A 25,279-nucleotide genomic window follows, 5' to 3' on the forward strand; every position below is an offset into this window, starting at 1 on the left:
GATGTAACGGTGAATTTGCGATTTTAATGTGCATGTGTTTAAATGAATGATTGTGACATGGATTTATAACTGTGGTGCCTAAACGATTTCATATACGGTAAAATCGGATTATACATGAAACACTCATTTCGTATAATTTATTGGAATATTTCCCGCCTTGAATATTGTATTTGATGTATAATAAATATGTTTTCTCGCACAACAAAGAGTGGTCTTTGTTCCTGGTTTTTACTGTCAGTCCAGTATTTCTCATAATATTGGCCTGCTCTTAATAATACTGGACTATGTTCAGTACAGTATGAAAAATAAAGTACTGTCAAGACAAAGAACTGACGTCACAACAATGTTTTAAAAATGTATATATCCAATAATAAATGTCAAGAAACACAAAACTCGAATAACAATTTAAAACGTAAAAATTCAAATAACTGCGGAAGGGGTCTCTCTCTCCATACTATCACTCGTCAATATAAACCAACAACATGATACAACCGACTTCCGTGTATAAATATAGAACTCTCATCATTTTATATGTATACATTGTGTGCCTTGACAGTTTAGGTAATTGTCTGAACTTTAAAGTACTTAGTAATTCAATACAATGTACAGTGAAATGTTATTCGAGTTTTGTGTTTCTTGACTTTTATTATTGGATGTATTTACTGTACTAAATACCGAATTCGTTTTTACAAACTATATATATATATATATATATATATATATATATATATATATATATAATAATATTATACTGCACAGAATACGTACATGAATTATACTCCAACATATGTAGTGCGTTTGGTCATAAGCAGGTTTTTCAACCAGTTTTCAAAAATATACACATGAGGATATTTGATAGTATCTGATCAATGAATAGTAATTCACGAAATCCCAGATGTCTATAAGAGTATTCCAAACTGCGGAAGGGGTCCCTCTCTCCATACTATCACTCGTCAATAAACCAACATGATACAACCGACTTCCTTGTATAAATATGGAACTCGCATCATTTTATATGTATACATTGTGTGCCTTGACAGTTTAGGTAATTGTCTGAACTTTAAAGTGCTTAAGAGTTCTTCCTGTGCGTTGCTAATTTGAGAGCTTGAACTGCACGTGCGTTTTCTCTGAGAGGTCCTTCGATCAGCAAAGGCTTTTACGACAACCAACAAAACTGTATCTACTACATGTCTAACACAAGGATAGTGAAGATCAATGAAGTATGTATGTGGGACATGCATCTGATTAAAATCTGAGTATGCAACGCAACAACGGAATTTAAAGGAGCCGAAAAAAAAAAAGTAAGGAAAGGGTTGTACAGTTGACATAATTGGAGAAATCCGGTGGTTATTAGTGTATGTTGTTTGTACATATTTCAAACATTACACCGTTATTCACGAGGAGCGGATTGGACTTACGCAGTATCGTGATTTATTCAAGCGAGGCGGTGGGTGTTAGCAAACAGTAGTATCAACAATGTCGACGAGAGAGGCGGACTAGCTCACCGTGATAGTTACATCGGACTTCCTGAATACGCTATACCTTGAGAAAGTGGACAGTGTTTGTTATATAACGAATCTACATCTTGTTCCATCATCAAAGCATGGGAAAGGAAGAAGAATTGTTAAAGACAATACACAACAACGATGAGAAAAAATTACAGGTAAAATATCACACGCGACCCGGAAGTGGGTGAAGTGCTATTTTTGTTTTCTTGTTTACCTGTTAAAGTTTAGATAGGAAATGCGTCTGTTGTCCAATCCTACAACTGTTCACAATCCAACATTGTTTATGCTACAGTATCAGGCAATAAATATGATATGCTTCAAAATGTACCAGTCAATGAAATATAAAATGCAGCAGATGCTTTGTGATTTATAATTTCATGATCGTCAGTGCAGTTCAGTATCGCGTGAATCATACAGAAGTCAAGCAGATAAAACTTGTTTGAATATTGGACATCTTTTAAGGTTCAAATTAATTTCACTAAATTACCAATTAGACTTAATTCTTTGGGTCTTGTGATTAGTAAGAATATCAAACATTTGATTGAATGAAAATGAATTATATAATGATTGCATTTGACATTAGATACATCATATAATTCGATTCTAAAGTTGCATTATAAAAAAAATAACAATAAAAATCTTTATTAACTTTTAGTCTATCAAATAATATTTACTTATCTTTTCTCTGTATAAAAAACATGTAAACTGTAATTGAATATTGTTCATACCAAGACGCAATGAAAGATAAGGGCTCTGATTGATTATCTGATATTTTGATCTCAATTTACATTCTACCTGACACAGAAACTCTTACTTCCGGAAAAGGAATTCCAAATCCGAAAGGTAGATGTACCAACATCCGGTACCCTGGGGGGTCGGATTCGGATGCAGGTGGTACACGTGGACATCAACTGTCAGGAGAATGGCACGGGATACACACCGCTCATCATCTCCGTCCTGAATGGTATCACGTGATAATTACACTTATATCTGCCGCGTACATAATATTACACATATCGCACTTAAAAGTATTGTGCATACATGCATTCTACAAAAATGTATAGGGCTACCTCAAGGTAGCATCGACCACGCTCATGTCACTGGATACACTTACCTGGATTTGTATAGGTGTTGTCAGTTATAAAATAGGATTCCTACAGGCCGAGACATTTTTTTCAACATATATTCTTTGGTTATAAACACAATGTTTGGTTAACTGTAGAACACAGGATATATATATATCCCCGGGGCATTTTCAGGACCGTTACAACAGCCATTGTTCTGGCACTTTACATTAAAAAGTATCTTTCCTACTTAAAATGACAATTCATTGAGTGTTATTACCCTTGGAAAACACCATTTACTGATGAACCCTGTTATATAGTCAGTACTATACAGACATGTACCAACGAGGAGGCGGCCCCTCCCCCACTTTTTGAACAACGTACATTTTTTCAGTTATCTGCATACAAAGTTATTTTCAGGTACAGATTACGATATATTGGGTAATTATTTCAGTACAGAGTACAATATATTGGGTAATTCCTCCACTCTATTTTTACAGCAGTAATGAATGGCAGAGGTAAAGTAGGAATGTAAGCTTGATGAATTGAACCTATGTAATAAAACGAATCTCCCCCACCCCATCCCCACTCCTCCAATCGAATTTAGGATTTTACATATATTATTAATTTTCGCGACCAAGAAATGACTGATTCGTGGCAAGATCAATTTCTAGCAAACCTCGCGAAAAATTTTCTCGTACGAATAACAGTTGAATATTATACATGAAAAACTTGACGACCTTAACCTGTTTTTCTCCGAGTCAGATTTTATGTATTCAGTGATTTTAAACACAATACATGTGTATGTATCAAGTTCATTCTATATTGTATTAAAATTCTTATTATTGTCAGATGAGTGGATTTCAACTTGAATGAAAATACTTGTCTATAATACTTCAGACTTTAAATTAATTACTTAGTTTATCATTATTTGTTTTACTTGCTAGGCAATAATTATTTAGTTTATACATGATTTGCAATTGTTTTACTTCCTAGACAATAATTTAGTTTAATTATCATTTGGGTTTTTTTTTTTTTTTTTTTTTTTGCTAGGCAATAATTATTTAGTTTAATTATCATTTGTTTTATTTGCTAGGTAATAAAGAAATTATGGAGACATTACTATTTTACTCCGCCAGCGTTAATCTCGCCGATCAGAAAGGGTAAGTGCGAAATGATCACACTGCTTGTCGAACGATATTAACAAAATTACTGAGTCATACTTGCGTGCGCGTGCATGCCCCGTTTCTTTTAAGTTTTTGGTACTAAAATATCCGCGACTTCTTAATGAAAGACTGAAATAAAATGTTTTTTGTTGTAGGTTTAGGATATGAATACATAATAAATGAAATTAAGTTTAGAAGTTCCTTAATCAAATTTGAATGCGTGTGTAGTGCAATTTTTAACGTTTAAAATCAAGTATCGTTTTGATTGGCTAAAAGTTTATCACCTATAACTCTTTCTTTGCCCCCGAGATCGAAGATCGGGGGTGGGGGGGGCATATTGTTTTTGTCCTGTCTGTCATTCTGTAATTCTGTCTGAAACTTTAACCTTGCTAATAACTTTTGAACAGTAAGAGATAGAGCTTTGATATTTCACATGAGTATTCCTCGTGACAAGACCTTTCCGTTGGTACTAAACCTTTTGACTTCGACATTTGACCTACTTTTTAAAAAATTGACATTGGTCATAACTTCTTTTTGACCCTGTGACCTTGACCTTCAAGTTTGACCTACTTTTTAAAATTTTTAACCTTGCTTATAACTTTTGAACAGTAAGTGATAGAGCTTTGATATTTCACAAGAGTATTCCTTGTGACAAGATCTTTCCGTTGGTACTAAACTTTTTGACTTTGAAATTTGACCTACTTTTTAAAAAATTGACATTGGTCATAACTTCTAAATGGTAAATATTAGAGCTTTCATATTGCACATGCGCATTTCTTGTGACAAGATCTTTCTACTGGTATCAATATATTTGTCCTTGTGACCTTGCTCATCTTCGGGATTGGCCATTATCGAGGGCATTTGTGTTTCACAAACACATCTTTATATATATATATATATATATATATATATAATTGAGGGAAATAGAATTATATTGACACCATAGCTATATACCATGCCAACCTAATATGTAATATCATTGATAGTACTAATATACACAAGCATGAGCGTATTAGCAAGTGCATTGCTTTTTAACTTTCTATTTTGAAGTAATATATTTTCATTTTTCTTTAAAATCTTTTGAAATTTATGTTGTTGGTATATACAGATATTAAAGTGGCAATAGCTGGAAAAGTGATGGCAACCTTTTTTTCTCAAAATCGCTCATTGGCATAGGAATAAATATTAATGACTAATAAAAACATTTTGTACAAAAACAAGAGAATTCTAATAAAACTAGGTTAGATAACCGCGTTTAGTCTAAAGAAAATATATAAGAAAGAATCCTTGTCTTATAAGACAATAATTATTTAATCCCCAAAATTACACATTCATGTGCCTGCTTTGAGGTTAACAAGTGTTTGAAATAATCAGAGACTGGTGTTTTTACTGAAATATATGATATAGAGCAATTTTCATCGATTTACATTGACAGTTAACGCCCCTTTGAGACTTGTGATACATCAATAAAATTTACCCGTACCCACGCGAATGTACGTGCGCTGAATTTTGATTTGATAATACTTACACGTTTATAAATGATTTATTTCAATACGAAATGGACTAAAAGTTCTAAAATAGGTACATTTGAGACACTTACCTGATTGGCATTGTCAAAATCGCTTATTTCAACGCGGATCCTTTTAATTTTGATTGCATAATACCTAAAAGGTTATAACTTCCTTGTTGTTCAATGAATACATTTGAGAATATCGTTTGTGACGCTTAAGATTTGCAAAGTAAACAAAACGTGCATGCACGTTCAAGTGAATTTGAATGGACATGTAACTGATATAGCTCCGAGGTTCTCATAACTCAAGGAAATAAGTGAAAGTTACACTCCTCTTAATCAAAGTGTATATTGAACGATTCAATTAAACTTACTTACATAAAATTGCAGATTGGAGACTATTAGTAAACATCTGTAATGATCCCTGTTATAATTAGCACGAGTACTATTATGCAATGAATTTAATTTTGAAACATTTTTTTTAGCACAATTTTCACTTCAAGCACAAATACTATGAAGATAGTATTAAATGATTTATGTATCAACAATATTCATTTTCATTCATATATCAATTAGATGTCCCCCAGTAAAATTGAAACAAAAGACACTACGGAGTCTTCCATATGCGATTCATAATTGGATATTTTACTGAACATTCAAATCGATGTGAACGGCAAACTAACAACCCAACTTCTTGACAGATGAGATTACTTCAGCTTCAATATCGTCAATTCCCTACATTCATATAAATATTCCAGTATTACCTTTATATGGCGTTTAATTATATCTCTAGTCTAGACTAATTTGATATGTGAGAGCATGTTCTACGTATGACCAATTTTTAAACCGAGGCAGACTACTGACAAACAAGTTGATGTAACAGAGGTTTTAAGGCAGGGTTTCGCAAATGCTATGTTCATTATGATGATCTCATTTGCAAACACAATCGTTCAACATGGGATGTTACTCCTTTTAGACACCTGGTCCCACCTTTGGTGATTCTAGGGGCCCGTGCTTGGCCTACTCTTAATATATGTATTCTTTATAGGATTTATGAGACAAATCTCCAGTTTTTCATCCCTCACCTTTCACTATCTTCATCTGTTTTCATTAGTGTACGTTTTATACGTATCCATGGTATTGAGGATATCAATGGATAAGGTGATGATAACGAACAGTGATCAATCTCATAAATCCGATACTGAGTCGCACTGTGTAGTGATGCTAAGACAGCATATGAAGATAGAGGACACATCTGAGTGATACAAAGCCTGAAACAATGTACACCGTTAACAGCCTCAAACAATGTACACCGTTAACAGCCTCAAACAATGTACACCGTTAACAGCCTCAAACAATGTACACCGTTAACAGCCTCAAACAATGTACACCGTTAACATCGAGAATGCCGGGATACATCTGAGTGATGCAAAGCCCCAAACAATGTACACCGTTAACATCGAGAATGCCTCATGAACTCAGCATGTCGATGTACTGGAATGGCGATCTCTTGTTTGCACAGTTGCTTTTAGTGGGCTACGATATTGTGCTAAGTAGCTGCAGTCATTTATAAGCGCCAGAGATGTAAGCTTTCAATGTTCAGAACACTAATTCATTGTGCTATCACTTATTTTATATTTGGGATTAGTAGTACATGTATGATGTGTCTGTCCATTCGTCAAATGCTCGGCATTTAGCTACATATGTAGTGAGAATCGCAAATTTTACATAAAGACCCCCCCCCCCCCCTGCTACAACCATAAGCGCCGGGCCTTGGTGAAATTTTGTAGCCCTTGTTTTACAGTTGTTAGTGTCTCAGTAACAGTGAACTATTGTCACCGTGAAACAGATGAAAACATGTCAAGATTCTGTTTTTGTTTTTTCAATAGGAACACGCCTCTTCACTTGGCAGCTTTTATGGGAAGACTGGATCTTGTGTATATATTGTTGCGAAACAATGCAAAGGTATAGCTGCGCTGTTCTTCATTGTGTGTGTTACTGAACACTTGGATATAAAGCAGAATTTATTCAAAAACTTCTACGTGAGAAGAAAAATCTCTTGCTGTGGCCTTCATTTCGACATTTAGATATATATCGACGACGTACATCTATTAACAATGATAATTTTCATTTACATGTTGATTCGATATATCTAAGTGAACTCGAAATAAAAGGCACCACAGAGTCGTCATATTTAGATATTTTATTGAAAGAAGATATTAACGACAAACTAACAACTCAACTTTATGACAAACGCGATGATTTCAGCTTCTCCATCGTCAACTTCCCAAATTTATGTAGTTATATTCCATTATCACCTGCAAATGGTGTTTATATCTCTCAACTGATTCAATGCGCAAGAGCTTGTTCTGCATATGGTCAGTTTTTAAAGCGAAGCAGGCTACTGACAAACAAGTTGATGGTGCAGGTGTACCAACAGTCTCGTTTAAAGTCAACATTTCGCAAATTCTATGGTCGTTATAACGATCTAGTTTGGCAATACAACCTATTATTAAGTCAAATGCTGTCTGACTTGTTTCATACTGATTGTTAGACCGTTCTTGGCACACTGATTTTGATAACGGATAACTCCGTTTACCTGATCAAGATATAGGGCTCACAGCGGGAGTGACCGGTCGACAAGGGATGATTACTCCTCCTAGGCACCTGATCCCACCTCTGGTATATCCAGGGGTCCGTGTTTGCCCAACTCTCTATTTTGTATTGCTTATAGGAGTTATGAGATTGATCACTGCTCATTATCTTCACCTTTATAGGAGTTATGAGATTGATCACTGTTCGTTTTCTTCACCTTTATAGGAGTTATGAGATTGATCACTGCTCATTATCTTCACCTTTATAGGAGTTATGAGATTGATCACTGTTCGTTTTCTTCACCTTTATAGGAGTTATGAGATTGATCACTGTTCGTTATCTTCACCTTTATAGGAGTTATGAGATTGATCACTTTTCTGTATCTTCACCTTTCATTACAGAGTTAAGAAATCGACATGTTGAATGCATATAAAGCACCAAAATGACCAACGACACAAGCAATATAAAATAGACAAACTTCATTCTCGTTTAATACAGAGATAGTTTTTTTCTCGCATTTTCATAGCTTCGTAGAAAACCCGCCAATTTTAATTGTAGACGCCCTGTTTTTCTAACCTTTAGTGCTAGTTTGACTCTGTTTTTAGTATACATTAATTTGACCCGTTTCTATGTAAATATTCTGTCGTCCTGAAGAAGGGACGGTTCACCCGAACATTTGACAGTTCTATATTGCTCGTCTCGTTGGTTATTTTCAATTGTGTTTGATATATCCTTAGATATTTGACCTCGAATCTAAATCAGATTCGACACACTGGATGTTGAGTGTTGTTGGTTTTTAGTGTTTTCTATACTCATTGAGATGTCTCCATCATATTTGATGCAGCATTAAAAAAAAAAAAAACAAAAAAAAAAAAAAAAAAACAACAACAAACACACAGACTACAATGTATGTATAATGGTTAATCCGAGTTAAATATCATCCGGATACAATCTTCACTAATATTTAGGTAGACCATGCTGATCAAACATTGTGTTGACCTCTCTGTGTCTTGCAGGTTAACATCCAGAATAGTGACGGTAACACACCACTGCACGTGCTATGCCAGAGTCGAGCAGACGATAGCTTACAACTCATACACACCCTATTACGAGTACGTGATTCAGAATATCTGGTATTGTATTGTATTGTTTATTGAAGAACCATACAGTTCATAGATATAAAGTATATACAACAACAAATTATACATGAAATGATAACAGAACATAATATATCATACTGATGTACATGGACAGGGTAGATACTGAGGATAATCTTATAAATAACTGAGATCTAATAGATGAACATTTATATAGGTATTTACTAAGTTTACATAATTCCGTAATATTTCCAGTTGATAATAGTTGGGTAAGCTTGAAGGTTGTTTATAATGATATTTCTTTAAATACTTTTTCTACATTGCGCTGTTAAAACATTTTGTGAAATTTTCGATTAAAATTTAATGCTATACCCGTGTTAATAGTTGTTGTGTAGACTATTGTTAAATAGCCTGCGAATGCCACACTTATATCAGATGATGTAATCTGCCCGAGAATTTTGAATTACAAAAGCGCTACCTGTCATGTACCAATGAAATCGCCCAGATCATGTGTCCATGGTAATTAATCTCCATTGTATGGGAAATATGTAGATGCAAGAGAATAAATTTCATATACAACTTACAGGTAAAGGAAATTCAAATGAATTGCGTGAACAATGATGTTGCTTAACAGAATTCAATGTCGCAGTAATTACGTATATCATCCCTGGAAACGAATTTCAAAGATTTCGGTTTAGGAAATAGGAGCACTCTTATTTCAACACTGTGGATTTTAGATACAAGAACTGGATCACATACCTCATATTTCCATTGTATGGATTCCATCGCCATTTTTGGCAAATATTTGTGATGCCACACAAAATACAAATGAAATAAAGGATTTAACGCTTCCATTGACCTCAATTTGATACCACGTGTCTACCGTAGTATTGAAAATATTTCCCTGCATATCTTAAAATCGCATTCATTTTAATGTTGTGGTCTCCATTCTTACATGGTCTTATCTAATCATACACCGTATTCCCACCATTGTGAATCTGTGGTGGTTTTCCAAAGACCTCAAACTTGTGTTCTTCACGCACGTGCATGAACTTACCCACTGTAGTTTATAATCTATAATGCATACGTTCCCTACACAGGAGATATGGAAACCAAATGTGAAATAACAAGTAAAATATTCTTTTCTCAGACTGATACTGATACCACTTTAATCAACAAAAATGGCGAATCACCATTAGACGTGGCTGCTATGTACAATAGAAAAGGTCGGGCTATTTCGTTAATCTTTTTTTCCGAAATTAATGTTAATAAAAACGAAATTTTTAAACAAAATTTTAATCGTATTCTATCTCCTTCAATTTTTTCATTTTCATTTTAGACCTTGTGTCATGTTTGATGGATAGTGACGTATGCATGACCGGAAACACGTCCGCCATTATTGAGTCCGCCATTAGAGGTCACACAGATATTGTACAGTTACTGCTGGATTTCGGAGTCAATCCTAACTGTATTGACAAAGATCGCAAAACGTGTGCATTACACGAAGCCACCAGGTTTCTGAGGTAAACTTTGCAGACATTCCGTCCCAGAGTTTGGTAACTAAAGTCCCATTGATCAGTTGGAAAATGATTTACTATTCAAGAGATTTAAATTCGTAGAATTTCTCAGATGATGATATTATTTTAACTACGGATTACTCCGTTTATCTGATCGAGACATAGGGCTCACGGCGGGTGTGACCGGTCAACAGGGGATACTTACTCCTAGGCACATGATCCCACCTCTGGCATGTCCAGAAGTCCGTGTTTGACCAACTCTTTATTTTGCATTCCTTATAGGATTTGTTGAATTGATCACTGTTCGTTATCTTCACCTGGCATGAAGTAATATTTTTTTTTAAAACAACAACCTGTATCTTCTTAACATTGAGTAATGACTTCGATAGAATGAAGGTGGCTGAGGAACTGTTGAAGTATGGCGCTGATCCAGAAAAAGAAAATTCAATGAAAGAGGTACACACTAGCTTTTTAGAAACAAAAGAAAAACATATATTACTACTTATATGATAACATTTAGGAGAATCAGTGTATTATCTTCTCTATAAGAATGTTCTTTTGCACACTATACAGACTCCTTACAGTATAGCATCTCAACTTCCTTCTACAAAATCAGCGGATTTCATGAAATTGTTCGAAGGTTTGTAAGCCCTTTATCAGATTGTTAGATTTTATGATAATTGATACATATTCTCGGATACACACGTACTGCACCTATAAAGCAGAAGTATACTAAAACTGATGATTTTCTTCCATGTATTTTCTGTAGACCAAATGCATGTCGGGGTCGAATATACCATATGGGCTAAGACAGAGTATCCGAGAACATGCTTTGAATTTCAATTTTTCTGAAATTAATTCAAACAAACATTCTTTCAAACACCTCTGGCCCTTTTCACAAAGAAATCTTATGATTAAATTGAAAATTTTAAAACACTATAGTTATTCTATAATTCTTTACTCATACTTGTCCGACTGAGCAGAACTAAGTACCAGGTATATACATGGGTGAAACACTGGCATTCTTACTCTGGACATATTTGCACTCAGTTGAGTGTAAAACAGAGATAAAACCTTTATCTTAGTCGTAAGAAGTTTTGTGAAATGGCCGCCAATCCTTTGATTAACTACTATACATTCACTGATATAGAATTTACTAACTCGTTTAATCCGAGTAAACCTGGCATCTGCATGTAACGTCAGTGGAAGTAAATTCATCCTGAAATGTCATTGTATCTAAATCACTTCGACTGATCTGTTTAATTCCATTGAGGCGTCCGGGAAAGGTGTCCTTATGCGCACACTGCACTATAACTATACAGACAACTTCATTTGAGTGATATCCATTTAGAAGACTAAGACTTACAGCAATAATCAATATCGATTCCAGTGTTTTAGTGGTTTTAGCCTGGCTTCGTGACTGGGAAGTCATAGGCTCGGGGTACACTCATACCGTGACCGTGTCAAAACCGAAACTAGTGAAATGTGAGTCAGGTAAAACTATTTAAAACGAGGTCCCGTGTCACGACAGGTGTGGACACAAAATCCCCGCAGTAACACTGAACATACATGTATAAACAGCTGATGACGTCTCGATATCAGTAAAAAATTTCATTCAGGGACGTGACACAAAGACGCAATATCAATGTAGAAAAGTTTGCTCCACGTTTGAATTTGAAATATAAATATAGTTTTGACGTAATGATGTGATAATGATTACTACAGAGTACAAAGGGAAAGGCCCAACAGTCATGCCGAAGTTCCTTAAGGTTTCGTCAGGGAAGCCGAATTTAGAGGTCAAAGGTGAGTAATACAAATGACACATTGAACTTGAATGATTTCATTACAATTTACTTGAAATCTTATCAAATTACACAATCTCTGCTTTGTAAAATAGACCATCTTTCATAATCCACTCTATTTTGTGTTCCTAGCGGGACACTCCCAAGTGAAATTAACCATTTGTTTACAATTATCCGAACCATCTTCAATGGTAGTAAATTGAAAGTGTTGGAGTAATAAGAAATAAAAAAGAATATGCAAGGGGATTCTTTTACAAATTGATCAATGTTGCATCATCCCAATTCTACATCTTACACCAGTATCGGCTATCTCGGATTTTATCATTTCTTTGTTTAAGGTGGTTGCGTTATAATGGTGAATGGTTATTCATTGTAGATTATCCTTTGATTGAAACCGATCCGTCCTGGACAAAAAACAGTCCTGATTTTTGTAACGCCTGCACAGCAAACAGCCCCAATACTAATTTGCTAGACGGTAAGTTGTACATGTATGTTAAACGGTTAAATGTTAGTATATATGCGCGTGTTAGACAGGGACTTGTTTGTGATCGATTGATTTTGTAATGTTTAACGTCCCTCTCGACAATTTTTCACTCATATGGAGACGTCACCATTGCCGGTTTAATAGATGGTAAGTCGTAGGTGTATGTTAAATGGTAAGTTGTAGTGTATGTGAAATGGTAAGTTGTATGGGTATGTTAGATGGTAAGTTATACGTGTATGTTAGATGGTAAGTTGTACGTGTATATTAGATGGTAAGTTGTACGTGTATATTAGAAGGTAAGTTGTACGTGTATGTTAGATGGTAAGTTGTACGTGTATGTTAGATGGTAAGTTGTACGTGTATGTTAAATGGTAAGTTGTATGTGTATTTTGAATGGTAAGTTGTATGTGTATGTTAGGTGGTAAGTTGTACACTATATTAGTGCACTGTACATATATGTTAGGTAGTAAGTTGTACGTGTATATTAGGTGGTAAATTGTATGTGTAAATTTTATTTTGATGGTAAGTTGTACGCGTATGTTAGATGGTTAATTGTACCTATATGTTAGGTAGTAAGTTATACGTGTATGTTAGATGGTTAATTGTATATGAATTTTGAGTGATCCATCGTACATGTATACTTCGATTGTAACTAAAGTTGCGAGTGCATGTGCTGATATCGTAAAGCCACCAATCTATACATGTATTGAAATATTTAAAATGAAACCCCATCATCAACATCTAGATAAGTCAAGTAATTCCACATACATTTATATATTTGTTTCAATCTGATTAAAATAAGATCTTTGATCCGCTCCGTTATTGTTATGTCGCTTTGTGTAGCGACATAACAATAACGGAGCGGATCAAAGATCTTACTTTAATCAGATTTATATTTGTTTTATACTTCAGGAAACCTCCGTAGTTTTTGGGTGATACCAGCTGTGACGGAGGCGTGGTCAGTCTTTGACTTTCACAGTGCCCACACTATAACGGGCATTTTCATTTATGGTTGGTGAGTACCGTCAGAGTGGATCAGCAAGAACAAAATCACTAGTAATCGCACTGTGTCGACCTTTCTCGATGCATTCATTTTGCGATGAAGTGTGGAACACACATTGTAGTCATACATCTTTTTCAATACAAGATTTATTGATATTTTTTTAAATGTAGTATTGAAGAAAATTATTATTTCATTGAATTTGACTTGACAGTATAATATTATCTTATTTCTGTATATCAAGACAAGGATTCTTCCTTCAATGGATTTATAGATTCCCGTCTTTCCAGTGAACTTAGTCCCACACATGGACTAAACCAAGCAAAGATAACTCTTGTTTGACACTAACAACCCAATCTGTCATTGTTTTTACCATATATTCATAACAAGATTGCAAGGTGCACTTGTTCCATTGTCGAATTTTAATCAGTAATTCAAAGTTCTTAATTTGTCATCATGCATGTCATTTGTTGTTTGTTAAATTGTCTGTTATGTTGTGTTGTGTGTGTTATGTTGTGTGTGTTGTGTGTGTCATGTTGTGTATGTTGTGTGTGCTATGTTGTGTGTGTCATGTTGTGTGTGTTGTGTGTGTCATGTTGTGTGTGTTGTGTTGTGTGTGTGGTATGTTGTATGTGCTATGTTGTGTGTGTTATGTTGTGTGTGCTATGTTGTGTGTGTCATGTTGTGTGTGTCATGTTGTGTGTGTCATGTTGTGTGTGTTGTGTGTGTCATGTTGTGTGTGTCATGTTGTGTGTGTTGTGTGTGTTGTGTGTGTTGTGTGTGTCATGTTGTGTGTGTCATGTTGTGTGTGTTGTGTGTGTCATGTTGTGTGTGTCATGTTGTGTGTGTTATGTTGTGTGTGTCATGTGTGTGTCATGTTGTGTATGTTGTGTGTGTCATGTTGTGTGTGTCATGTTGTGTATGTTGTGTGTGTCATGTTGTGTATGTTGTGTGTGTCATGTTGTGTGTGTGTGTGTGTGTGTCATGTTGTGTGTGTGTGTGTGTGTGTGTCATGTTGTGTGTGTCATGTTGTGTGTGTTGTGTGTGTCATGTTGTGTGTGTCATGTTGTGTGTGTCATGTTGTGTGTGTTGTGTGTGTCATGTTGTGTGTGTCATGTTGTGTGTGTTGTGTGTGTCATGTTGTGTGTGTCATGTTGTGTATGTTGTGTGTGTCATGTTGTGTGTGTTGTGTGTGTCATGTTGTGTATGTTGTGTGTGTCATGTGTGTGTCATGTTGTGTGTGTTGTGTTGTGTGTGTCATGTTGTGTGTGTTGTGTGTGTTATGTTGTGTGTGTCATGTTGTGTGTGTTGTGTGTGTTATGTTGTGTGTGTTATGTTGTGTTTGAGTGTGTTGTTTTCTACATGTGTGTTGTCGGTGGTGTTGTCTTATCTATTTACGTTTTTCTTTGTAACAGGTCAAATCCACAAATGATTAAAACTTTTGAACTACAAACAGCAGAGGATGTCAGGTAAATTATTGTAAGCCATGTTCAGGTTTAAGTCAGGTAAATTATTGTAAGCCATGTTCACGTTTAAGTCAGGTAAATTATTGTAAGCCATGTTCACGTTTAAGAAATGCCCTTGTGTTGTAATGCTGCATGCAGCTGAAACTTCACTCTAGAATTATCTTTCCTGAATTGGTTTTCACGCCGTTAACTGTTTTACGTCCATTAAAATAGAAGTCTCCGCTGTAGATTGAATTTCATGTTGTTGGGTTTTTTTTGGTTTTTTTTTTTTTTTTTTTTTTTTTTTGGTGAACAGTGGAAATAGCAAAAAATGTACAACAGCGAAATTAACACTGGGGTATACTCTGATCGAATGTCTTCATGCTTCTTGTTCCTCATTTTCAGAGGACCGTGGACCACAGTTAACGTGTTCAATTGTGCCTTAAAAGGCAGTCAAAATGCCAAAGATCCGGGTAAGACCTGAAGCTAAGTAAGACCTGAACAAAGACCGGGTAAGAAAGATCCGGGTAAGACCTAAACAAAGATCCGGGTAAGACCTGAACAAAGATCCGGGTAAGACCTGAAGCTAAGTAAGACCTGAACAAAGATCCGGGTAAGACCTGAAGCTAAGTAAGACCTGAACAAAGATCTGGGTAAGACCTGAAGCTAAGTAAGACCTGAACAAAGATCCGGGTAAGACCTGAACAAAGATCCGGGTAAGACCTGAAGCTAAACTTTTATCTTTGGAGTTTCTACTTCATGATCATGTTGGGAATGGTGAATAAACCGTAAGTAAATTCTAAATGCAAAATGGTCAAGTTTAACACTCTATAACTCAATAACAAGCTTAATATACCCAGTTCTTTCTTTTCAATTTCATGATTCCCCTTCAATGTAAAAATCAAAAATATACTTCCGGGGAAAAAATATGCAATGCTTGAAAACAGATATTTTTCTTTGAGGGGTTTTCTGTTTGAAGATAAAACTGAGATATTTTCTTTCAGGGGTTCCTCAGAAATTTACTGGTTTTACTTCAACGTCCCAGTTTTGGAGAATAAACATCATCTCTAACCACGGTGGCCAGTGCATGTGTTTTCAGGCCGTGGAATTTCACGGCACCGATCACCAGGTCACCGTATTCTTCGAGCAATTAAATTTACAGAAATATACGGATGCCGTAATTAAAGTGGTAGGTCTCTAAGGCCGGGGAAGATGTACATATATATCATTATAATTCAACGATATCTATCCTACGAGAATATGATACATCATATCTGTATTTTCATATCAGGGAATAGATGAAATATTTTAATCCACCTTCACTTCCAGATTGTATTTCACATTGTCTATTGTCATTGCAGGGATATAATAATTATAGAAAATTTCTTCTTGCCGACGAAACTAAACTACGAGAACTGGTAAGCAATTGTATTATTTGGTTAAGAAAATGATCACTAATTTCATTTATACTTATGTTAGATTTGTATGTTAAAATCAAATCACCCCGAAAGTTAATCTCGGTTTAGATTCGGCTCGGCTGAATATTTGGACTGAGGCCTTCACCGAATCTCGGAGCAATCCTTCATAACTCATGTCTGGAAATTCGACCGGTTCTAGCAATTAATGTGCACTTAGGTGACTATTAAACCAAATCTCCATCACTATTAATTTTGTATTGCTTACCGTCTAAGTATGAAAATCCCAAAATGAAAATAGGCACTAAATTTTCCTTTCAAATGAAGACTTCCATGGCATCAGTCCAAATATCGATCAGCTTATTTTCATGTAATTCCGGATTGATATACATGTACATATTCGGATTTGCCTCAATATCTGAAAACCGTTGTCTAAGAGTCTCAAACTTACATGTACTTATAATAGTTAAGTATCACATATCGCGAAAGCACAGACAAACAAACTACAGACAAGCAAACTAAGCTCTCGTCTTGGCGTGTAAACTTAAACAAAGATTAAAGAAGTGATTATTTCGTGGTGGTGGTGGGGGGGGGGGATGTTCATGGCATGGACATAGCTATTGATGAAAATCACGAAGCCAGAAAACAAAAAATATTAACAATCCTCACCCTCTATATCAAGTCCCCTTCAGTATGTCATTTTTAAACAAACCACAAGAAAACAGGTCGCGGCAGCTCCCGGAAGTCGAGAGTTGGAGCCTCGTTTGCGACATGGATTGATTGAATCTTGTTTAACGTCTCTCTCGAGAATTTTCCACTCATATGAAGACGTCACCAAGACCGGTGAAGGTCTTCAAATTTAGGCCTATATCGGCGCTTACGGCCATTGAGCAGTGAAGATTCTTTATTTTGTGCCACACCTACTGTGACACGGGACATCAGTTTCATTTCCGAGGACCGACAACATTCACACCTGATGCCGAGCGTTTGACGAACCTCGGCCTTCGGCATGCGGGGCGAACGCTCTACCTTTAGAGCACCGCGGCAACATGGAGGCGGCAAATCAAAGACATAAACATTAGTAGTAATGCCCATTCGCCACTCGGCATATAGAAGTGAGGGTCGCGGATCTTTCGGATATGACCTTTTCACAACAGAGGTCCCGTACCGGTGCAGTCATTGACCAGTTAAAAACCCCTCACTACAACGGCCCTATGCTCTAAGCATATCTGCATTTGTGCTACTTCACCTACAGTTGGTAATTCAAAGGAATGGAAAATCAAACAAATCAAACCATGCAAACAATAAAATTCCACAAAAATTAATTATTATATTAATCATTATCTCTCAACTGATTCGACATAGGCAAGAACTTGTTCTGCATATGGTCAGTATTTTTAATCGAAGCAGGCTACTGACAAACAAGTTGATGGTGCAGGGGTTTCAACACTCTCGTTTAAAGTCAGCATTTTGCAAATTCTATGGTCGTTATAACCAATACAACCTATTATTGGGTCAAATGCTGTCTGACATGTTTCCTACCGATTGTTAGGCCGTTCTTGGTACACTGATTTTGACTACGGATAATTCCGTTTACCTGACCAAGATAAAGGGCTCACGGCGGGAGACATGTCGACAGAGGATGCTTACTCCTTCTAGGCACCTGATCCCACCTCTGGTATATCCAGGGGTCCGTGTTTGCCAAACTCTCTGTTTTGTATTGCTTATGGGAGTTATGAGATTGATCACTGTTCGTTATCTTCACCTTTATAGGAGTTATGAGATTGATCACTGTTCGTTATCTTCACCTTTATAGGAGTTATGAGATTGATCACTGTTCGTTATCTTCACCTTTATAGGAGTTATGAGATTGATCACTGTTCCTTATCTTCACCTTTTTAGGAGTTATGAGATTGATCACTGTTCGTTATCTTCACCTTTTTAGGAGTTATGAGATTGATCACTGTTCGTTATCTTCACCTTTATAGGAGTTATGAGATTGATCGCTGTTCGTTATCTTCACCTTTTTAGGAGTTATGAGATTGATCACTGTTCGTTATCTTCACCTTTTTAGGAGTTATGAGATTGATCACTGTTCGTTATCTTCACCTTTTTAGGAGTTATGAGATTGATCGCTGTTCGTTATCTTCATCTTTCACTCTACAGTATATTGATTTGCTTGCAGATTGAAGACGAGTCAGACTTTAACACAGTGATTCAGGAATTAACGAGATGCAAGCGAAAAGGTACGATTTATTTGTAAGTTAGGAATGTATTAGTTGCACGTGTCATATTTCCATGACCAGCTTAAACAGAATGAACACACTAAATATGTGTTACGTCATGTAAAATCTCCATAACATTTTGTAGAATTTGTATTAACAACATTAAAGTGGGAGAAACCACCTGTGCAGCATATAGATGTAGGAGAAAATCTACCAAACGTTGTTGTAAAGGGAGACTATGGCTGCACAGAGTCCGTGGAACTCTTTATAAAGGGTAAGAATTCTATTGTAAAGGGTCTTAGTTGAAAGAAAATGGGCGTCCAAATGGTATACTGCCCACCCGAATTAAGTGTTACTTAAGGACATTTGACATTTTACATTGGTCATCTCTCTATACTCGACCGCCATCTGCTTTAAAATTAGTGTGCACACTCGGAATTATCGCTCGTTGGCAGTCATTACAGTGATGATTTTGAATCCTTTCAAACTAAAAGCGGTGTTTAAGAACATTTAACCCTGGAAACGATCAACGGTAACATTAAATCCGGACAGTATAGTTTTGGAAATCATGTTAATGACCAATCTGATGAAAGCCCGATCTTTGATCCACTACATTTTGTTCTGTCGACAAAACAATAACGGACAGTGTATGTCTCTCCGTCCGTCTGTCACACCTTAAGTCTCTCCGTCCGTCTGTCACACCTTAAGTCTCTCCGTCCGTCTGTCACACATTAAGTCTCTCCGTCCGTCTGTCACACATTAAGTCTCTCCGTCCGTCTGTCACACCTTAAGTCTCTCCGTCCGTCTGTCACACCTTAAGTCTCTCCGTCCGTCTGTCACACATTAAGTCTCTCCGTCCGTCTGTCACACCTTAAGTCTCTCCGTCCGTCTGTCACACATTAAGTCTCTCCGTCCGTCTGTCACACCTTAAGTCTCCGTCCGTCTGTCACACCTTAAGTCTCTCCGTCCGTCTGTCACACATTAAGTCTCCGTCCGTCTGTCACACATTAAGTCTCCGTCCGTCTGTCACACCTTAAGTCTCTCCGTCCGTCTGTCACACATTAAGTCTCCGTCCGTCTGTCACACATTAAGTCTCTCCGTCCGTCTGTCACACCTTAAGTCTCTCCGTCCGTCTGTCACACCTTAAGTCTCTCCGTCCGTCTGTCACACCTTAAGTCTCTCCGTCCGTCTGTCACACCTTAAGTCTCTCCGTCCGTCTGTCACACATTAAGTCTCCGTCCGTCTGTCACACATTAAGTCCCTCCGTCCGTCTGTCACACCTTAAGTCTCTCCGTCCGTCTGTCACACCTTAAGTCTCCGTCCGTCTGTCACACCTTAAGTCTCTCCGTCCGTCTGTCACACCTTAAGTCTCCGTCCGTCTGTCACACATTAAGTCTCTCCGTCCGTCTGTCACACATTAAGTCTCTCCGTCCGTCTGTCACACCTTAAGTCTCCGTCCGTCTGTCACACCTTAACGCCGTTTAATGAACATGTGAGAGATAGAATTATATTGAATCCCTTGTGAGATGGTCCTTTGATGTATAACATGGTGTGATTTCAAGCAACAAATGCATTTTGTGGCTATTAGCATTTTAAATATCATTCTAAAAATGTTCTACCTTTCGGTGCTTAAAGATGTGCAGCTTTTACGGGACGGCCATTTTGGGGAAATATAGCTAAACCTGTATTGTTTGGTTTTTTTTCAAAATGATGTTATATAGCGTTTAAACCCTTTTCATTTGTTGGGTCGATAAACGATGTTATGTACCAAAAGGTGTGTAGGTGTTTAGATTAAAAGCAGAACGAAATATAAAAATAATCGTTACGATTGTATGCATTAAATAGATTTGAGAATAACATACAGTTTATTCGATGTCTAAGTAAGGAAATACACCTTTTTAATGACACGCTGTAAATTACCCAGATTTTTATTGTGTTACAAGATGGTAGAAAAGAACCCCTCAGCAAATCCAGAGTCCAGCTTTGTTCTAATGGAAGTACATCACCGAAATATTCCACAGCCGTGTTTAAAGATGTAATATTAGATACAGGTAGGTGCCCTTCGTCAAGAAATATTTTTTATATTTATGTTTTTTATCGATTTGATTGAATTTGATTATGTATAATACAGTTGGAACTTTTGAGTTGTGTGTACGAGGAATGGAGCACCCGGAAATAATTCTACCCAGCCCACACACAGTGGAGATAAGTGAGTACATTTACATGTATAGCTTATAGGGTTTTTTTCTTGGTACAATGTATATTTTATTTATTTAGTAGTAATTTCATCCGTTTTCAATATCTTCTTGCTTGATTCGTATAAAGTTTATCCAAGTGATATCAACTGAATATTATACTGTGCATCGTGTTTCCTATGCATTAATTATTCAAAATGAATAGGAAATCATGCAACATAAATTTGATTTGTATATATATGTTTCACGTATTTCGTGGCGGATCCATTACATTAGATAGAAGTATTAAGAATTTTGTTGATTGTGTTATTTTTTTAGAACCTAAGAATAAATTGACAAGAGAAGTTGAGAGGTCATTTCAGGACTTAGAGGACATGCTGGAGGGTCTACAAGACTTATGACGCCTGCAACAACTCAACACGTGTGAAAATAACGGGCAAAACACCCATTCAAACAATCTAAAGATATATTCTTTGGCGGGGAAGGATACAGTGTACCTGCACATTTGAAAAAAAAATTATATTAAAATCAACATTTTTGTGATTGCCGCCATTTTCCCTGGTCGTTATACTAATTTGAAGTTAGCTCCCTTACCATATCTGTGATACTGCAGTTAGAATTTAGAGAGAGAGAGAAAGAAAGAGAGAGAGAGAGAGAGAGAGAGAGAGAGAGAGAGAGAGAGAGAGAGCAGGCCCGTACCGAGGGGGGGGGGGTGCAAACACACGCCCCTGTGAAAACCATTAAGCACTATTAAAGTCGGCTGTGTAAATCATCAAGCACTATTAAAGTCAAATATTTTCTAAAATCCCTAGCTTTTACTTTCACAGTAAGGAATATGCACCCCCCATTGAAAAAGTCTGGGTACGGGCCTGGAGAGAGAGAGATGTACAACATTGTCTATATAGGAAATATTGCGCTTCATGAAGTATGTCCGTGTGAAGTGTTACAGTTAAAACCCACATGGACGTGTATTTTCAAAAAAAAAAAAAAAAGGGAATCTATTTCTTGTATTTCCATTCTACATGTTTCTTCATTTCTGTCGGAATCCCATTCGTTAAAAGAGACATCCTTGTACTATATTTATCAAATAGTTATGTATTCCATAGGTGGATCCAGGAATTTGTTAAGGGGAGGGGGGTCTAGCACTGTACATCTAACACAACCTCCACCCCTACTCCCGTGTACACGTTAACCTCCACCCCTACTCCCGTGTACACGTTAACCTCCACCCCTACTCCCGTGTACACGTTAACCTCCACCCCTACTCCCGTGTACACGTTAACCTCCACCCCTACTCCCGTGTACACGTTAACCTCCACCCCTACTCCCGTGTACACTTTAACCTCCACCCCTACTCCCGTGTACACGTTAACCTCCACCCCTACTCCCGTGTACACGTTGCTGGTGTACATAACATCTTAAGAAGATCATCAAACATTTTTTATACAGGAAGATGTTTTAGTTTTACTACTTGTTTCTAAAGTTCTAATCATTCTTATCTCCATACTCGGGCCTTATTTCGCAATGGAGGAAAAAAAAGAGAAAAAAGAAGCTAATTTAAATGTTACTCTCAATGGGCTGGGGGGCCCAGAAGCTCTGTGTTAAATGGTTCAAATTCCTGTATTTTGAGCATTTATTGGCACTTCTTTTTTCACTTTCAGATTGTCTACTTCTTAAACAAACTTTTGTGTTACATATACTATTTGAGAAAATATCGTAAATATATATCAGTGGTCTTATGTATCGTAGAATTAAATGATATACTGGTGTTGATAAAGAGTGATGTACATGTAAGTACCCGCTGAGACTCAAAGACTCGTTAAAATTAAATAAATCTTTAACTATCTGGTCCGCAAAAGGGGGATATGCACCCCTTCTGGATCCGCCCTTGTATTCTTTCGCTTATTGTTTACAACTGCAGCACGTTCATGAAAAAATGGATAGTATTATACTTTATGAAGATATCGAGGGCAAAAAGAAAACAAATGTAAATATTAATGGATCCAAGTCTATGAAAACATCACGTTTCCTATACTGTACATGTATATACACCTTTTCCCTTCCGATATTCGTTACAACTCAAACTATGCAGTATTTTAAACCACCCATTCCCCATACAGTGTATCAAATATAAATTTTGTTCTTATCGTTTTTGATGTTCGTACAATTTGCGATTTTTGCCATAGTGAATCCACATGACTAGCAGGCGTAGAAGAAACCTTATAATTTGTTTGTCAGGCTATTCTCTTGTTGATTAAACCTTATAATTTGTTTGTCAGGCTATTCTCTTGTTGATTAATTTTGCCCTGTCTAGACACTAAACCAAAGAAATGTCCCATAAATCAGTCACTACAGACTAATGTCGTGAATGGGTGGTGTTTTTTTTTTTTAATTTGGGGGCGGGGACTTTCCTGATGGCTGATGGAGATGTTAGCGGTTCCTTTGGTAAGCACCTTCGCTAGCCAAAGGGTTTCGGTCCACTCCGCTCCCAGTATGAGAAGCGAAGAGGTCAGGTAAAACAATGTAGTACGGCGTTAAATTAACGAACGAGAAATCCTGTGGACAAGAATGTATGGGGATTCGGAAATTCGTATTCTTTTAAAAATTATTCCAAAATCACTATCGTATTATCTAAAACACAAATATGTACAGTTGTGATTTTTTAAAGATATGTGTATATTTTAGTTCTGAAAATATGTACATGTGAGTCATGAAAAACAAAATGGGCACAATATCCATGAATCATTATTTTGCTGGAATATTTTCTTAAAATATAAATATTCTTCATGCAAGTTGACTACAATCGGGACTTTGATGAATTCTAATAGTTCCTGTACTACGGAAACACACCGTGTATACTATTAAGACGTGTGTATATACAGGCAGTGCCTTGAACTTCCATGGGGAACATAATGTCATTTAAACGCCATGCGTCTCGGTTTTGAACGGACTGAGAGTGAAAAAATCTGTCGATCTTGTATTTCACTGTACAGTATATGAAGAATATGGACTGGTATTTCAACAGATCTCTCTGCCTGTTTTGTTTAGAATTAATCTAAATTAAATCAAAATAAAATTTTAATTTAAATGCCATAACACATCACGATCTGTAGTTTTACCATTATTAAATCGACGAAACCCAACAAACGGCCCACACAGTATTTGTTGGAATGTGTTGCCCGTTTGTCTTACTAGGGAATTATGATGCTGTTCATAATGAGAATTGCGCAAATCTGTGTCCCCATTGTAATCTTAATCATCATTGAACTGGAAACTAGTAATTTACATTTCTGAAGTTGGGAGATTTAAGTCGGGTAACATTTCTTTTTGTGTATAAAAATTATATTTTTAACATTTTCCACCTACAAGAATTAAGAGAACCATTATTACTTTATCTCTACATCATTGTCATTGTCTGAACTTCCTTTATGTTTCAATGCTGTCTTTCACAATTTCATTTGACATTTTGAAATAAGACTTTCATATAGCAACATTACTTTTTAACGAGACGTCGTCTTGGTAATGGGGGAAGAATGTTTAGCGTCTGGTGACTTTTAAGGTCATTAACACGAGTGCCAATCTCAGTTTATGAAATAATTATAAATTTATTTTCAAACGTTTCGATACTTTCTTAAGAATCAGTTGTACTTCACACCCTATCTAAGGCATAAGCCTCAAATAAATTAAAATTATTCAGAAATCCAGGCGTTTGCAGAAAAAAGTTCATATATATATATCACTAAAAACTGACAACACCTTAAATTTCAAATTATTATGTAAACAAGTGGATTATTAATTCGTTCAAAAGGTACCTGGAGGAGGTGTGAAGCTCAATATTTATTTTTAGGTATGATAACTCCTCATTGTAACGAGTTAATGATCCACTTATCAGTACTACATTGTAATATATTAACCTGGTTTTGTTGTTGTTGTTTTTTTTTGGGGGGGTGGGTTTAATTACTTCATTCCGCCTACCAGCTAATTAGTATAGTTCGGCCTCAACTCGTTGAAAATAGATGTGTTTTAAAATGTCTGTAAGAACGTGACGATTTTGAATAGGGGTTTTTCAGGCCTTTGTAGTTTATTTTTAGTGCTATTTTGTTTCTTCTTTCTAATTGCATTTATATCTATGTAAATTTTCTGTTGTCTGAAAATTTGACAATTCAATATTGTTACATGTACACACACACACACACACACACACACACACACACACAATCTTGATGATTTTGATTTTGGATCAGCTCTTTGGACGA

The 25,279-nt window shown here is 36.3% G+C and overlaps 1 protein-coding gene across 1 annotated transcript; it reads left to right on the forward strand.

Annotated features, from left to right (window-relative positions):
• Positions 1–802: 802 nt before the first annotated feature.
• Positions 803–23,296, forward strand: LOC125655841 (transient receptor potential cation channel subfamily A member 1-like). The gene is made up of 21 exons (XM_048886365.2): positions 803–1,663; positions 2,313–2,472; positions 3,669–3,735; positions 7,138–7,213; positions 8,860–8,955; positions 10,091–10,166; positions 10,280–10,463; positions 10,847–10,913; positions 11,031–11,097; positions 12,183–12,260; positions 12,636–12,734; positions 13,656–13,758; positions 15,159–15,212; positions 15,594–15,661; positions 16,193–16,377; positions 16,550–16,606; positions 18,789–18,849; positions 18,974–19,102; positions 20,772–20,879; positions 20,960–21,037; positions 21,342–23,296. The coding sequence occupies exons 1-21, from the start codon at positions 1,604–1,606 to the stop codon at positions 21,422–21,424; spliced, it is 1,956 nt and encodes a 651-aa protein (XP_048742322.2). The 5' UTR covers positions 803–1,603; the 3' UTR covers positions 21,425–23,296.
• The last annotated feature ends 1,983 nt before the right edge of the window (positions 23,297–25,279 follow it).

This window comes from Ostrea edulis, chromosome 7, assembly GCF_947568905.1.
Source record: "Ostrea edulis chromosome 7, xbOstEdul1.1, whole genome shotgun sequence".
Lineage (NCBI taxonomy): Eukaryota > Metazoa > Mollusca > Bivalvia > Ostreida > Ostreidae > Ostrea > Ostrea edulis.

What these genes read in the sequence shown, in the direction of transcription:
- LOC125655841 (XM_048886365.2), top strand. Translation starts at nt 1,604, where the DNA reads ATGGGAAAGGAAGAAGAATTGTTAAAGACAATACACAACAACGATGAG. An exon ending in CGTGGAACTCTTTATAAAGG is followed by an intron (nt 19,103 to 20,771) that starts GTAAGAATTCTA and finishes TTGTGTTACAAG; the next exon opens with ATGGTAGAAAAGAACCCCTC. An exon ending in CCCACACACAGTGGAGATAA is followed by an intron (nt 21,038 to 21,341) that starts GTGAGTACATTT and finishes TTATTTTTTTAG; the next exon opens with AACCTAAGAATAAATTGACA.